The sequence below is a fragment of the Brachycentrus maculatus genome, unplaced genomic scaffold (assembly GCF_059751285.1).
Source record: "Brachycentrus maculatus isolate JH-2025_06_01 unplaced genomic scaffold, ASM5975128v1 h1tg000058l, whole genome shotgun sequence".
Taxonomy (NCBI): Eukaryota; Metazoa; Arthropoda; class Insecta; order Trichoptera; family Brachycentridae; genus Brachycentrus; species Brachycentrus maculatus.
The window spans coordinates 618,136-636,294 of record NW_028280812.1 but is presented as its reverse complement, the minus strand read 5'-3'; the positions used below and the strand labels follow the sequence as shown (position 1 = coordinate 636,294).

The window sequence follows — 18,159 nt, the reverse complement described above, 5'->3', positions numbered from 1 at the left end:
ATATTTTCAGAAGACGCTATCATCTCCTCAGAGGCATTGGAAATCTGAATAGTAACATTACAAGATTTTCATTCAAACTCTTATCCGCACCCCAATGGTAAATAGCGCACTGCATCATATAAATGCAGTGTTATCTTGATCGTTAACACATGAAGGAAAGGTGATCAGCCCTCCGCTTCAGGTACCAGTCCAGGGTAATATGGAATAAATATTAGAGTGAAAAAATCACTTTTATTTATTTGACCTCCCTGGGAATCAAACCCGGGACCTCCAGAACGGTAGCCGAGCGTGCTGACCATTACACTACGGAGCGGACAACATTACAAGATAGTATATTCAAATTAAATTTGGCAAATTAAATCTACCAATATCCACCATTTCAATCTAAGGATTACATCTGTACACAAAGATTAATTTTTTAATGGCAAAAGAGGATTTGTATTTTTATAAATGTAAGCCAAAATCAATTTATGCGTTACAAATTAAGAAAATGTTTTATCAAGTGATTTATTTTTATTTTTATTAACAGCAATGACTTGCTACATATTCACTGTTGAGATATCAATAAAAATGTTGTGGTTTGAACAAAGCTCATTCAGATATGGAGAGAAGAAAACAAGGTAAAGTAGTAGTGTCTGCTTTATTAGTTAAGTGGGCCGGGTCCTGGTGGTGGCCACCGCTGGCCAGTCGTCAGCTGCCGGTGGCCAGCGGTCCACCACTGGCGGCCGGTCACCGGTGACGACTTGGGACGGTCACCGGTGACAACTGGCCCTAGTGACCCAGTCACCGGAACATGGATAACTCCAAATTGACAAAATGTGTTATAGTTTACAGAAATGCATCATTTAAACATCACAAAATATTGTTGAATATATTTTTTCTAACAACCATTTACACTTTATTTACAATATATTTATATAATATTGTAGAATGTCCAAATATATGATTTAAATTCCATATAGGTACATAATTGCAAATTCAGAATTCATATACTAATATATCTTCTCTATAAGATACAGTTCTAAGTAGTCCATTCCATGGAACATATAAAACATTAAGGATGTGTTAAACCTATTCCTACAAGGGATAAGATTTTAAATGACGCTCACCAATTAATATGTACAAATACCGATATACATGTATCAATAACTGAACTATAGTTCTAGTGCAACAGTATGTGGAACTTTATATTCCTTATCTGTGTCTCGTTCCATTCCACATTCCACAAACCGTTTAACAATCTAACAAGGTCAACAATGGGAATTAAATACTTATCTACATATTGCGGATTCAGAAAGTTGTTTCCTACATAATATTACTCAGTTACTTCCAGCCTCTTAATGCAATTTGGTTCATTTGTCTCAGGAACTTAAAGCAGGTGGAAATATTAAACGGAGACACGAGAGAAAAGGAAACAAAAGTACAATGATCATCTGGAAAACGTTTAATCTAATAAACATTAAGTAGTGAACCGAGAAGTAGACTATATAATGATCAATTGATAAGTTTATTCACAGCACAGTTTAAACTAGACTCGAATGAACTGGAATATTCTACCGTGCTTCCCGAGTTACTGTGCGTCCATACAGAGCCATAACCCAACCTAAGAATACATATCTTGTACGCGTGCAAAAGAAACCTAATACTGAGACAATTCCCCGATAGCTACAGCGAGTGTGTTTCACAATCATCCGACCATAATCTTCTTACAGACACGACTTAATACCGACGATGACAACAACTCTAGCTACAGTAAATGGAAGCCTAACAATAATTGTCACTATGAATTAATTTATTAGACTATCCGAGGTCGGCTCCGGTGGCAGGCGGACTGGAATGCGAGCGCCACACTCTCCGCGTACCCGCCTGCCGCCTCCCCACGCGGTCACGCGCATCGTCGCCTCGCCTCGCTCATCACATGGTAACACTTCAACACACGTTAACAACTATTATAGGACGTCATCTTCCCCTTCCCCTTCCTCCTGCTTCCTGGCTACCGACGTATATTACACGCAACCAAAAGGTTTCCAAAACCAACATAAACGCAACCGACGGTTTACAAAAATATTCAAAACATCTCAATTCTCCCATTAAATAAATATTTCATCATCAGTAATAATACTCGAGGACGCAATAAAAAATATACTTTATAAGAAATCTCAAAAAAGCGATCGTACCTAAAACCTGTCCTTTTTACCGCGCCGATTACCTTTCCGAAGTGACTTCTTGCACCATTTTATACACGTATAAATACAATAATAATAATAATATTGTTCCCGAAGCGAGACAGTGGCGGGCGGCGCGCGGGTAGGCCAGAGTAAGGACACAAACTGCATTGCGGTAATCTAGCTATTCTACAGTCGGTCACCCGCGCACCAGGCTGCCGCGCTCGCGCCGGAATCCACAATTAGCCTAACTAGCCCCGCACCGGCGAGGCCGCACGCCGCGAGTGCGGGGACGCCTACTCGTTGTCGGCGCGCATCCCGCGGACCTCTCCCTGCCGTCGCAGTTTGTCCAGGTCCTCCTTGGTCTTGTCCTCGATGGCGCGGATGTCGGCCATGGTCAGGCCGTGCCACTTGTCCAGCCAGCACACCACCTGCCTGAGAGAGAAACGAGAGATCAGATACTGTACTCGTGGTGTAGCACTCCCTCCCATCCCGGCCGCACACCTACCTGTGGAACGTGGTGAACAGCCGCCTCTCCGACTTGAGGATGAAACTCTCCACTTTGTTCTGCAGGCCGAACCACTTGAACTCCACCGTGACCAGCTTGTAACACGTCATGACCGGCTTGTGGCCGCGCCACCAGTTGGGGCCGGTGAAGGGGCCACGCCCGGTCTTCTGCGAGCTGAACTTAGTCGGGTCGAGGTCGGGTTTGTAGTCGCTGCTGGATACAGGGTCGTTGGCGATGTCGATGTACACTACCTCGCGGGACTTGAGCTTTTCGGGAGACAGCTCGTGGACCTGTTGATATGTTGGCGCATGTTAAAATGTTAACTCCCGTATGTAATCGAAGCCCTGATATATTTGTAGAAATATTATTTCCATATTATTTACTATTCCGTGCTTCTAAAATAAATTATTTTATATATATATATGTTTATGTTCAATTAAAGCCATTGCTGTAAATAAAATACATAATGTAATTAATTTTTATTTTGTTATTGCATTAATAAACTAGTAATTTAGTCCTTTGCTATTGATAAAAAAGCCTGTAATCATTTTAATAGAAATAATGGAAATTAAAGTACAGAAATAATAACTGTAACACAGTTAAGTCATTAATATTATGAAAATATTTCCACATTTCATACAATACGGGTAATTATTCTACTATGTGTTATGACATTCCGGGCTAACTTATCCAAGAAAGTCCAAGGTACTGTCAAACTTAATAAAAAAAGTGATTCACAAAAAATACATTTGTACCATGGAACATTATTATCTGCCTTATCTGCCTTAAAAACATCTCAGTTCTTCTGTTACTGTTCTCTTCTTTAGTCTAATGTCTTTACTACTTGACGCCATTATGGGTCTTGAAATTATCAGGATAGTGAAATACTCCGATATATGGGATATGATACGAACTACGCACGATGGAATGTTCTTTTGGTGGTTTTGTGTACACTAAAGGAAAACATGTGTGATTTGCTCCGCGGGCCGCAAGTAGCCATCCAGCGGGCCGCGGGCTGCGAGTTGGCCACCCTTGGTCGATATCATCTAGGTGGAATATCAATTTTGTGGTTTTTATTTTTTGCTACCACTCGCTAAATTGACAAAATGGAATTTATTAATTTATATAAGTTAGATATTTCAATTCTGTTAACTGAACAGTCTGCATTCAACTATATTATTTTGTAATAAAAACACTTAATTTTAACAATAAATAAAATATCAAGTTATTTAAATTACTAAATTACTTTTCTAATCAAGTAATATAATATGAAAACAATAACTTAACACTTTATTCCACTTTTATTTTATTAGACCAGCGATCATGTTTTGTCATCACCAGACTGATTATGCCGGTAACGAAGAAACCAAGTCGATGGTTGAATAAAAGAAAAGTGGAAAATTGATTAGTCGTTTTTTTGTTCTTATGTAAAATGCAGTTCCACCAAGCTGATGTCATCAAAAAACCTTTAAAATAAATAATTATAGAATCGAGAGATGAAAAAATTAAAATAAATGCAAATTATTATTGCAATGTATTAAATGCCACGATGTCATCAATAAAATGTAACTTTTTTGTTACTGATGAGGTAATTATTGTCTTTTCATTGATAAGACGCCAAGAGGCTTTAAAATCAGCACCCATATTAAATTATCAATATATTTTTATTTTCTATTTTCATTATTTCTTAATAAAGACAAAAATATAATTTATTTTACTAGCACTATCAATTATCAGCATGAAGAAATGATGAACGTATCGGATTAAGATAAGAAACACAAAATATGATAGTAAGTATGATCTGTAATAAATACAGTAATTACATAAGAAGCAGTCTAACAATAGAGTAATGGACACAGTCATGTAGTGCGCCATCAAGCAGCGAGTAAGAAAGAAGAGATGGATCTCACATTCTCCGAGTCCCCCTCGTCCTCCTTGTGAAGGGATTCGATGGAGATGATGAAGTTCTCCTTCATGTAGCCGGGGTTGGTGAGCACCGTGCGGCAGTAGGGGTAGGCGTTCCAAGCCTCCTCGTGGATCTCCAGCGAGCCCTTGGGAGCCAGCAGGCGGATGAAGGCCGGCACCTTGGAAGCGAGGTGGTAGATCTTGTACGTGTACTGCCCCGCCGAGTACTTGCCTCCTGCAACCCGACAACCCGACAACCAGCACCCGTTAACACAAACAGACAAAAACAAAATAATGACAAATAACAATTTATTAGTCTACAAGGTGGACACGAAACATTTATTTGCTTAATGATTTACTTCATGTATAAACATCGGCGCTATTTGGGTGAAAACAATTGCGCAAACAATACTGTTGTTACGTACAGGTGGAGAATAAAAGAAATATGTTGTATATCTGTACGACTGGAATGGTTTGCAAAATATTCCAATATAATAATTGCTCGTATATTATTATAATTTATATAAATAGTAAAAGTATCTCAATGATGCCATTTTCTGAATACATTAAAAATGTTTTTCACAATTAACCATGATAGGAGCTTATCTGATTTCAATACATTACTCCATTATGTAATTTGGTCTATAGATAGACAGGAATGTAAAACCACACCACTTTTTTAATCAGTAAATAAGTTAATATCATCTAAGATAATAATTTTTACAATTTATGAGGAGATTAAAAAAAAATCAATTTGCATAAATAAATGGATGATTTTTAAAATGGCCTTTTTTTGTAATGTACAGTTATTATTATTATTTGCGAGTGAATAAATAATCTCACCAAGGAGGGGGTAGTCCTTGAAAGGTTCATTCTTTAAAACTTCGATTCCTTCTCCTCCTCCCGTCTCGTTCTTGGAAGCCTCGGCCACCGCCCACAGCTGACCCACTTGGTACTGGACAGACAGATAGACAATTATTTCAATCAGACATAATCAATCAATTCCACTCCAATGTCTATGCATTATGTAAATGTAAATTACATATGTACATATATTAAATTTGTTTTTTTGGGAACTAGAAACCTTTCAACAATTTAGAGAATTATTTTTTGTCCATCTCCGTAGACTAGTGGTTATTACATTCGGCTGGGGATCAAGTCAGCAGAATGTACAATTGGCGTACTGTCACCAAATTAATTTAACACGTAGCCCAATTTAAGTATGAACAGCCTTTTGCGGTACTATGGACAATTAGATACAAATAAAGATTTTAAAAAACCTTTACTAAAAAAACCAACATCACACAAAAATAATAATAGTTTTGTAAAATTGATTAAATGTTAAACAATTGTAGTTCTTTTCCTTAATTACTTCGGAGCCCAGTAAGGGGAGCACAGAACACCGGATTTTGCAACGACAGCAAGTGATCAACCTTACACAATTCACTTCAGACAAGCGTGTAAACCCTCAATGCAAACACTTTAGTAAATAGTTCAGGGGTTAGGTACTAGTACAATACCTTTATTTTTGCTATGAAGATTCCTGTGATAACAATAAATTATTTTGTAAATGTTTTTTTGTTAATATGAAAAGAAAAAAATAGTTTTTCAATTGCACTAATTTCTAACATCATTTAAAAATCATCAAATCATCAGATTAGCTTTTTAAGTGAAAACACGGGATGGTCAAATAGCTGATAATAGTTTATTTTAATTGGAACTGGAATTATAACTGACATGTAAGTCATTTAAAATCTTACATCTCAATGATTATCTTCATCCATACGACAAATGTTTCAAAAATAATAATGTTGGTGCATGTCATTCAATATCAACTTCTTCTTCTTCTAACCCTTATCTGCACCCAAAGGCGCATTGCATTGTATGGATGCATTATCTCGATGGTTAATTGCACGAAGGCAAGGCGATCAGTGCTGCTCTTCTTGTACTAGTCCAGGGTGATGTTAAATACATATAAGAGTGAAAGTCTTCTTAAATTTATTTTGACCCTCTTGGAAATCAAACCTGGGACCTTCAGCACAGAAGTCAAACGTGCTGACCATTAGGCTACGGAAGCGGACAATATCAACTAACATATAAAAAGTATAAAGCGAATGGTTGATGAATCCAACAATTTACAATAAATAAGGACGTAGAACACTTCAATATATTGTTCCTTCCATTTTTGATTTCTCGCCGGCGGAGATAAGAGGGAAAAATAAAATATGGGGCTAATGCAAAATAAAGAAATGTGCCAGCGATCATAAGTTGTTATATTCTTGTAGTGTGTATATCTTCTTATTGTAATTTTAAACAAATTAGGTGAAAATGTACATAAAGCAACAACAAAAAGGACTCCGGTGACAAGCCACATCAGATGGCTTAATGGGTCTCCGAAAAACAATTATGTAATATGATATAAATAGTTCCTATGCAAAATGATACATAAAACTTCAAATTGTTGATTAAATATTGTATTGCAGCACCTTATTGGGACCGGGGCTCTAGAGAAACCAGGGTAAAAAATGCTTTTGTGCAACAGTATGATTTCTATTATTTCTAATTGAATAAGATTTTTTTGCATTTTTCAAAAAACACATTTGTTGGAAATATAAAGAATGATAGTTTTGTCACTAGGCAGATATATTATTCTTTAAAATAATATATTGTGAGATTATACTATTAATTTGTGATCTCACAGACATGATGATTCATAGCTAACATAATAAATTTGGATAGTTAATATATTGCCATTTTCATAAAATACGACCTTAGAAGCGCTTCAAGCTATGTTTGTTTGTATTGTGTAGTTATTTATGCTCAGAATTTACAAATTATAATAAAGTATATGAAATTATAGAACTTATGAGACACAAGTACAAAGTATAAAGGTAAAAGTACCACAAAAATACTTTAATTACGTTAAACTTTTTTTCCTAAATACCTGTTATGATAAAATTTCCTTATTTCAAAAAAACTTTGAATATCATGAAACTAAGCAATAAATTTGATTTCGCAAAATACAAAGTACAAAGCAAACACGTAATGATGTAGAAATATTGCATAAAAAGAGGTTCAAACTACATTCGATTATGTTGTGTGAATATTCTGGTTCTAGGGAGAAATGAATAAAGTGAGGTATGTCATGATCCTGAGAGGCGTGAGGCGGTGAACACCGCGACTACTAGATGAGTAATATGGGACTCGACTTAGACAGGTGGAACTACACACTACCGGACTAGCGCTAAGGCTTACCTCCTCGACTGTCAGCGGCAACGGCAATCGGCTGAAAAGAAACGTTTACCAGATAAATAACATGAAAACAGTAATTTTGTACAATAATCACAAGGAACTTGTCGCGGTCAACACGCTACAGAGTGAGATTGACGATAATAATAATTGACGACATGTCGTGGAATCGCACAGCCTTGACCCGCCGAGCTGTCAGTGTCACTTTGTTACTTCGGAAGGATTTTGGCGACAAGGGGAAAATTTTGATCCTACGTCGATACCGAAATATCGATTTGCCACATGAATTGGTTTTTGCAAACGATATTTCGTAACGATTAATGTAGCTAGTATAGATAAGGCTGGCCTCGGCGAAAGCTCGCGCATTGATTTTTGACACTTTATAACTGAAAAGTGTGAAGTTTGGAACGGAGAAGTAACGGGATAAAGGTCTACGCAAAGCGGTTACTTACAATTCTTTATAAATCATTTTGCTATTCACTAAATTGAATACACTAACTGCACACAGAAAACGCTACCGCCGACAACCGATCGAGTGGCTCACTGATGCTCACTGAGACGTCGGACGAATGCGCAGGCGCAGCACGCACGCGCAGCTCCGCGCTCGTGTCGTGACGCACCGGACGTGGCGTCATCCCTGCTCGTCAGCCACTGCCAGCCTTCAGGGGCGCCGGACGTTACGTCGGGATCAGAGTTGAAGGAAAAATGTCTACCTACCTATGTCATTATCGAAGAAAATAGAAAATGCACCGCAGTCATGAATAATTTATTGGAATATTATGCTACATATATGATTACACATAAAAATCATAACTGTAGTTTAAGAAATTAAATGTAGTACATATTCTTAAATCTTCAACCCTCAAATGTAATTAGTGTTTAATATTCTAATTATTATGTATTCTTAAAACTGCACTAGCAAAGATGAACATAAAAAAAATGGGTTAGATTAAAAAAAAAGTATTTCATAATGATTAAAGAAAACACTTGTTTTTTACCACTTGAGTTTTATTATAGACTACATGTTTCAGAACTGTTATTATACAGACCTGAATGATGGAAGTTTAACTTCTGAAACATGTAGTCAATAATAAAACTCAAGTGGTAAAAAACAAGTGTTTTCTTTAATCATTGTAACATGTCTTACCACAAAGTTAATGCCGAAACAATAAATAAAGTATTTCATACATTGTGAAATAAGTAATGCATTTTATAATCCAAGGAAAATGATATATGTATAGAAAAAGTTTCTTAAAGCCATGCCAATGAAAAGATACCTCCAAGATAGTAGGTCTCGAAGTATTAAAGACTAAAACTATGAAAGATATATTTTTAACTTTATTGCAAGGAAATCGTTCATAATATTTATAAAGCATTTGATAAAGTACGTGCATGGTTTTGCTCATACCTTCGAGAATGTGAATATTCAGTCATTTTTCAAAATTTTAAATGCCCTAATCATTCCGTCTCTACTGGTGTACCGCAAGGATCAGTCCAGGTCCTCTTCTATACCTTCTCTATATGAAAGACGTAGAAAATATAATAAAATCACACAGATTGTGGTCTCATTGCTATGCGGATGACACTCAAATTTATTTTCATTGTAAATCAGAGGAAAAAGATAAACTTGTTGACTCTATCAATGAGTGTATTGAGAATAGGAGAATGGATTGCTGAAAACAGTTTGACATTAAACCCGTCCAAAATGCAACATCTCTGGATAGCCACACCTAAACGACAGAATTTGATTGATAACATGACACCACTCAATCCAAAGAGTACCACTTCACCGGCCGTCAAACTGCTGGGCGTGTTCTTACATTCTGATCTCTCCCTTGAGACTCAAATCAGCAAAACAACAAGTACATGTTTTTATCAGCCAAGGCAAATTAAAAGCATTCGCAAGAATCTGCCAGTTGATGCTGCCCGTCAATTAATAAATGCGTTTGTAATATCTAGAGTCGATTATTCTAACGGTATATACACGGGTTTACCAAACAATGACTCGGCTGCAATCAGTGATAAACGCAGCAGCAATACTGATTTTTGGAATTTCTAAATTCAGTCACATCACCCCACTACTTCTCAAACTGGACTGGTTACGCTTTACCGAAAGGATTGAGTATAAACTTTGCCTACTCATCGATAAATCAATACATTATATGGCTCTAGAGTATCTAAAAGAGCTGTGTATTCCAGAGGAATTGGTTGATAGATGTCTCACGCTTCGGTCGGCGACAACAACTGCAATGGACAAAGTGATCTTACCAGCGCACTAAATTAGGCGAGCGTGCCTTTGCTGTTGCAGAGCCGATGGCGTGGAATGCTCTTTAATTAATGGTTAGAAATAGTGAGAGTGAGATTATCTTTAGAAAAAAAACTAAAAACACATTTAGCTCACTCCTTTCAACAACGTCATATATAGAAAAAAAAGATTTTTTAGGAGATCATTTTGACTAAGTTTAAAAATATAATCAAATGTATTAAAAATAATTATCAAGCCACTTATTGAACTTTTTACTGTGCAACAGATCTTTTTAGGTAAAACCTGAATGTTATTTCTCCATTTGAAAACTATTTAGTACATTTAAAAAATAATTAAACAATACCTTTTCTTCAAAATGCAAAATCAACACTGCCCTGTAGCGGGTAAATATTAAGTTAAAAATATGCCGCTTTTGCTGGGATATACACTACATTTTCTGAGCATTCTGAAAACATGCACAACTGAAAATTGTCGATTTTTGATATATGACGTTGTTGAAAGGAATGAGCGATTTGTTTGCTAAATCATTTCCACCGTAATATTTTCCCCCAATTCATTCACAGTGAAGTGGCATTCAGGTAGTATTTTCGAAAATGGCGCTATTTAAATTATCTAAATTTATTATTATTATTATAAATATTCACAAAGTTTAAAATAATGACACATTTTCAATAACGAAATAAGATATAGATTCGCTTGGTCAAATTTTATGCGTTAGTTTTATTAATGTGTGCTTAATAAAAGCAGGATGAGAATTACCTACGATTTGTATTATTGCTGTTAATAAGTAGTCATGAATGTAGACCGAATGCAATCAAAATCCGATCTCTCAGATGAATGCACAGCAAAACAGCATAGATACGAACATCTATGTTTGGATGGTGAAATAAGGAGAGAATGCAGAGCTGAGATAAGCATTACTGACAAAAGTAAAAAAAGGTGAGTTGAGATGATGGATGATGAGCGAAGAAAAAATGGTAAAACAAATTTGTGAGTGAGCGAATGTCGTTCAAAAAGGGAGCAGAAGACCAAGGAAAACCAAGCGTGATCAAGTATATCAAATACTTAAAAGTGGTCTGGTCAGGAGTCGGAGTAATAAGTGTATAAGGAGATGCATGAATGTGGAAGAGGCGAAGACTGTTTGCATAGACAGCAGTGTGGCATTTTCAAAAAAGGAATAATTTTGCAAATTGGATTCTTCGAATTACAAATAAAAATAAAAACTATTGCATTCAACCGTTTTACATTTTGTTAATATGTATTTTAATTTTTTTATTTTTAAGTAACTTCCAATTCATATTCAATAAACAGAAGAAAAAATAAATTAGAAGGGTAGCATAAAATTATTTATTGAACAATTTCTTAAAACAATATTACATATTATCATATGTAATAAATCTTTGGTTCAACTGAGCGGATATGTAGCAATGGCTGCGGAGGGAGATCAATCCTCGAGGTCCAACTCCAGCTCCACGTCGAGTAAAGAGACCTCCTTGAGAGTGTTGATGACGATGAATCTGGAGAAGAAGAGGTAGAGGTAACGGAACCAAACCATCTGTGACTTGTGCTCCTTCATGGCGTGGATCACCACCTGCCTCTCTCGCAATGGGAGCACAAATCTGCAAATACCATAAAGATAATTGCTGATTATACAATTATGACCTTTAACCTAGTACGGTAATGACACGCGTGTTAAATATTAAGGTTATTTTGAATCCCATTACTTTGGATCATAGTAAAAATAAAATGGCTGTTTAGTACTGGTGTAAAACTAAATATATATTTTTTTTATCAACGTAGGTACACATTCTATTTCACTGACCTCTGCAAATTACTATAGATTGACATAATATGAAAGGTATAGAAGCAAAAGCACCACTTTGCAAAAGTAAAAATAAACTATAATAATGAATAACATTTTTAAAATTTGATTACCCTTTTTTTTCAATATCAATATTTAAATGAAATACTACAATGTACTCATTCATAAATGTTTTTACCCTTTGTATTTCCATTTACGCATTTCTGTGTCTGCGTTCATAGCGTAGTGGTTAGCCAATTCTAGAAGTCTCGGGTTCCATTCCCAGAGGGTCGGAGGTCAAAGTAAATACGAGTTTTTTTTCATAACAATATTTTTATAAACTTGAATGGATCACCTTGCCTTCATATAATTGAACATCAAGTTAACATTGTGTCAATCTGATCCAGTGCTCCGTGCATCATTGGGTGAGGTATGAAGATAAGGGTCAGAAGAAGAAATTTCTGTTTGCAGCATTAATTTTACAATAATTATCAGCAACTGGAAAATATTCATTATTGCAAAGTGGCTCTATTACTTTTATGCCTCATATACTAGTTAGTATACTGTATAGATGGGACATAAATTTATAGTAAGCGTAACTACATACATATTAAGATATGATAAAAGTAGAAATGTCTAGCAAATGAATTAATTTATAATATTTTTTGTAACTTTATTTTTTTGACATATTTATATCTTTCAGAAAATAAAGTTTTTCTTACCTATTAGATGCTAAAAGGAAGCTTAAAGGCAAATCTAAGTAACCCCAATACTTCCTCAGCATATTCACAGAATCCAGGGTAAATAATGTGCAATCTGCAAAAAAATTAACATATTTTCACTGAGTAATTAATTTAATGTATAAATTCACTCTGAAAACTTTTAATATTCTGAAATAGTATTACATCCATGACAAGCTTTTCTCTTAAACAAAGTTTTAAACTATTGAATTCAATAATTGTGTAATTACACAATTAATTTTCCACGGGGTAGGCAGAGAGGATATAATGCCATATCACTCTATTCTACAAACTTTGATTTTTCCATGTCACATTATCCCTAATGTTTAGGTTCTCAATCAAAATAAATATTTGCTTATCCACTATATTATTGTCCTTTTAAGTTTGAGTTGTAAATTCAAAATGTAAATCTTTTTAGCCATTCTTTAATTATTCATTTCTTCCCAGTGAAAAGATTTACACATAAAAATATATACACCATGCAATGCTAAGTGGAAAGTTCTATGAATGCCCAGACTTCCATATTCCCTTTGTATAAGAAGATGCTTCATCGCTCTCGAGACATCTAGTGGGTGTTGAAATATAATGCATTTAAGTATACTAAAAATTCCTCAAAATATTGCTGTTTTGGAAGCAAATAACTCTGAATGATTACAAAAAAGGTAGCAGACTCAATGGATCTTGGCGTGTCATATTTAACACGAATAAATGCTGTTTTGCAGCACTGAAACTAGGAAGTAAAATTTACTAGAACATATTATTCATTATTTTACACATCTTTTGCACCATCAAAAATGTATTTCATAATCTGCTTACTGTGAGGCAATCGTCGCTCCATACAGAGTCGTCCTACAGCGTGGAATATGGCGCAGTGGTTAGAGTGACTGGACACCCCGTCCCGATCGAAGGTGACGAGCGTGTCCACGGCCAGCGCCTCCACGTGATGCAGCACGTGCGCGGCCAGCGCCCCCAGTGGCCACTCGTGCTCGGGCCCGTCCGGAAGGCGCGCATCGCGCAGCAACACGATGTGTGCAGCTCGCACGCCCAACGCGCCGCACGCACTCCACAGTTCGGCGCTGCGCTCTCGACCGTGGCCCTCATGGTCTCCTGATATAAAAGGAATATATTACTCTTCTAATCTTCGAGTCTCTAATGTAGGGTGATAAATATTTGAATCTAAAGAAAAGTTCATCTTTGAGATTCCAAAATGATTTTACAATAACAAAATGCAATACCAAACTATTCCAACAGAACTTTAAATATTTGGGAATCAAATATTTCAATAATCTTTCTCCAGATATAAAAAAATTTAAGTCATGATATGATGTTAATTGAAGATAATAAAAAAAAAACAAACAAACAAAGCAAAAACATTTTTAAAAAAGGATTATATCATTCATAAGTATTGTATAAACAATAAACAATGAATGTCAGTTCCCCTCCAAGCACACGAGCTTAGTCTCTTTTTTGGAGATGAACAGCGTAACTAGTATTAAGATATGATAAAAGTAGAAATGTCTAACAAATGAATTAAATTATAATATTTTTTATAACTTTATCAAATAAATAAATTTTAAAAAATCATTGACTGATTCAGCAGTCGCTTTGTGGAATAATGTATGGTATTCATTTTATTTTCTAGTTTTACTTGGTAACTACCATTATTTCTTAAAATCTATTGTGACAAGTGTTTCGATGCATTCCGCATCATTTTCCGTAATTACGGTGTTTGAAAATGATGCGCAATGTATCGAAACACCGTGACATGTTGTAAACAATGTATCGACTCATAGATTTTGAGAAATAGTGATATTTACCAAGTAAAACTTAAATAAACAAAAGAATTTATTAAAAATCATAAAAATAAATAATTTGAAAAATTCTCAAGTATTTTATCCTTATTTTAGTGCCTAATGGGTAACGTACTTTTACCTAAATTTTTCTTACATAAAATTTTATTTAGCTAAAGTTTTTTTCATATCAAATTTTTAAATACATCAGGAACTAGAAATACGTAATACTCGACCAAATTTGTGCTCTAAAAAGTGTAATTTTCGTTGAATGATTCGGTTAAAAATCAAATTAAGTAAGGACTTCTTCATAAGAAGTCGTCATTAAATTCCGCCATCGCTCATATTTACTATTTAACTGTCAAGATTATTATTTCAATTTATGAGATGATTATTGATTATTATTTATTTTTAAAATGATTGTTGATTCTGTCCACCTCCGTTTTGTAATGGTTAGTACGATTGGCTACAGAGCTGGAGGCCCAGGATTCAATTCCCAGGGAGAATCCCTTTATTAGCTAGCAACTTATTTCTGTTATAATTTTTGAGAAGAGGGAATCAATTTTGAGGGTCCCGAAATTCCGGGCCCCAAGCGCACATTTCTTGTGCCTGTATGACTATCCACCACTATCACCACGACAAACATTAATCATTGCTCTAGTATTCTGTATTTACGCAACAAAATAAAGCTAAAAATACTTCTATATAGAACTAAGCTTAGAGAATATATCTATGGTGCAATAGAAGGCAAAAAATTAACTAGTAGATATTATGTTAATTAATCAAAGTAATTAATTAAATGTTACTAATAAACTAAACATAACTGTTCAAGGGAGCACACTGAGATATTTTAAAGATAAAAACATTAAAAATTACGATTTTTTCATAACCATGCAACAAGAGTATGTAAGCTATGTACCCGATGAAAATTATAATTTTGCAGTATAAGTAATTTAAATACATTTAAGAAAAATAATTCAAAGAGAATCTAGAATATAAAACCATAAAAACGCAAACACATAAAACTTCCCTGCATAAATAAAGGTATTGAAATGCACAAAACAATATTTATATATATTTTAAAGGAATAACCCGCAAATCCTCTATTTTAGAGGCTTGTCTGTAGGTAGAATAGTAAGGATAGTGATGGTTAATGTGAAAAATACATCACAACACCCAGACCAATTGAAAATAAATATATATTGAATTCATTTTGCAATTGGCGGGATCGAACCCGTGGTGCCAGTTTCGCAGTCGAGCGTCTACCCGACTACGCTAGAGTACCTGCCAATATGTATTGTATAGGATTAAATGTGCTAGTAAAATATTTTATTTATTAGTGGATAAGATTTATTATGATAAATTGGATCAATAGGCAATAAAATTATTACTCACCTACTTGTGCTTACCTTCTGAAAGACACAGCAAATGCACATCTATACCCTGGCTCAGGAAGTGCACTATGGTGGGTCCGAAGAACATGCACTCATCATCCGGATGCGCAATCACAAAAAGTGCCCTTTTAGCTCCCTTAATCTTTGAACTAGACCAATTCTTCTTATAATTTAAAAGCATGTACAACACTCCACATATTACATAGTACGATAAAATCCATAAAAAAATATTTTCCGCAAAACTGCGGCAGTATATCGTCAACTCATTTTTTGCAATGTAATAAAACTTCCACAATGGGTCACCGATATCATACGGGAACGGTTCATTAAAAGACATTTGAGATGATTTTTTTTCCCATCGCTCTAGGGATTAATAAAACATATATGATACAATTGAACATTATGTACTAAATGATGTAAGAATAAAAACATTTTATTTTTAAAATAATGACGGTTTTATTTATATAACCTAAAACTAGCAATTTTTCAGCCACAGTCAAAATCACGTATATTTATACTATATGTACTTCGAAATCGAAATGTCAAGCGAAACCAGCGAATATTTAACCTCCCTGCAAACGGGAGTTTTCGGCCGACGTTTTACTCTTTCGGAATTCCGAAAATAAAAATAATAAACTCGAAATATTACCGAAATGAAAAACGACCATGCGCTTGATACGTTGTTATTTTTTGTACAGGATTTATAAACATGCTACAAGTATACAGATTCGTGTATTCAATGATTGCTAATAAATTGGAATGTGAACTAGCAATACATAACAGCGGTGCAGGGATAACTCTAATTTATGGGAGTGAAACAAAGAATTTGCAAAAGAATGATAGAAGTGAAATGAATTAATGAATGTTGTTAAAATGTGATTCCTTGCACGTATGTGTGGGGGAATTAATGATTGAATGAGTTATGAATAAAAATGTTCTAGAGGAATATAAGATTGAGTAAGGTATGAATATAAAGATTAAGGAAAAAATTAAAATGGACATGTGTTGCAAATCGATATCGGTGGAATGACATTTGTTTGTGCACCAGGCGTTTAAAAACTTGGTACACACGGTGCATAAACGCGTAGTGCTGAAGATATTAAATATTAAAGATAATTTTTATTCCGGCATGACTAAGTGATGGATGCTATACTTAGTCACGCATATTTTGTTATATATTACATAAAATAACTATATATAAATATAAATATTGTTAACCACAGCAAATATTCTCGAGAGAAGACGTAAGAAGATCAGCTCGCTGGCAATCGCAACACTACATATAAAAAAAACTGCATAAATTTAAAATTTACACCAAAATTTATTGACTTATTGCTACTCACATAGGACTTGAAATATTCTCGTCTTTACAAGCGTATATCAGTGGCCCAAGTGGCGTGGCATATTGGACTGCACGCAATGGGAACAGTACTGGCGTCTTATATCCTCATCATTTTGACGACAATAAATCAAATGTACCTAAAAAAGTGTAACAATAAATAGACACTTATGAAGGGTGAACAGCCATATAAGAAGAAGAAGAAGAAGAATTTTCATCAATAAATTAGTCTTTGATCTTAATCCTCACTTCGTCTATGGCAGGGGGGGTCGACTCGTAAACGTCAGATTGTTCAAAAAACGACCAGAAATGACGAGATACACTAATACACTAACAAAAACACCAAAACGGGAACGAAAAATACGAGATATCAACAAGTTGTTCAAATATTTCAAATAAATATAGACAAACTATGGTTATAGACAATTATCGATAGAAAAATAGAAATCCGGATATGAAGAACTTGATAATATTGAGTATTATGCCAAAGTTAAAGTTAAATTTTGCGTATGAAAGTGTAGTTTTTCTAACTTGATACAGCGCTCCCTTGAACTTCTGCAGCACCCCCCAAATGCAAAAAATTTAAAAACGCCTAGCCAGACTTCCAAAACGCCCACAAAGGGGCGCTGGCACCCCCGTTAAGAAACATAACTTCAGGAAGTGGTGGACACTCCTCCCGCCCTTTTAAAATATTGTATTTTTTAGAATTTTATATATAATATAGTAATTTGAAAATTTTATCGTTTTTTTTTGTTGAAAAGCCTTATATTTATACATAGTTTGAGATAATAATTTCAAAAAAGTTACCATTACCATTTACAATTGTAAGGCTAAGTTGAGTAACCATTATTAATCACCTGAACTCTTTTTATAAATGTCGCGTTTTAGCCGTGACCTTTCTATTTTTGTTTACACTGAAATAAATAAATTTAGATAGTGAAATATCTTCTTTGTAATATTGATATTATAATTTTGAAAATATATAATACAACAAATTTCAAT

The 18,159-nt window shown here is 34.8% G+C and overlaps 2 protein-coding genes across 4 annotated transcripts; both read right to left on the bottom strand.

Moving 5' to 3' along the window:
* Positions 1–626: 626 nt before the first annotated feature.
* Positions 627–8,372, bottom strand: vib (phosphatidylinositol transfer protein vib). Its single transcript, XM_088256165.1, has 6 exons — positions 8,280–8,372; positions 7,834–7,864; positions 5,422–5,533; positions 4,584–4,813; positions 2,674–2,963; positions 627–2,600 (listed from the first exon to the last, which is right to left on the bottom strand). Exons 1-6 carry the CDS (start codon positions 8,294–8,296, stop codon positions 2,462–2,464), a joined length of 819 nt encoding a protein of 272 aa, XP_088112291.1. The 5' UTR covers positions 8,297–8,372; the 3' UTR covers positions 627–2,461.
* Positions 8,373–11,417: 3,045 nt separating this feature from the next.
* PIG-L (phosphatidylinositol glycan anchor biosynthesis class L) lies at positions 11,418–16,337 on the bottom strand. 3 transcript variants are annotated; one of them, XM_088256161.1, is made up of 4 exons: positions 15,824–16,337; positions 13,451–13,741; positions 12,617–12,710; positions 11,418–11,712 (listed from the first exon to the last, which is right to left on the bottom strand). In XM_088256161.1, exons 1-4 carry the CDS (start codon positions 15,858–15,860, stop codon positions 11,538–11,540), a joined length of 597 nt encoding a protein of 198 aa, XP_088112287.1. In that variant the 5' UTR covers positions 15,861–16,337; the 3' UTR covers positions 11,418–11,537. The 3 variants fall into 3 exon arrangements, with proteins under 3 accessions (XP_088112287.1, XP_088134573.1, XP_088112286.1); XM_088278447.1 differs by having other exon boundaries at positions 15,834–16,337; XM_088256160.1 differs by having other exon boundaries at positions 11,418–11,610; positions 15,834–16,337.
* Positions 16,338–18,159: the final 1,822 nt, after the last annotated feature.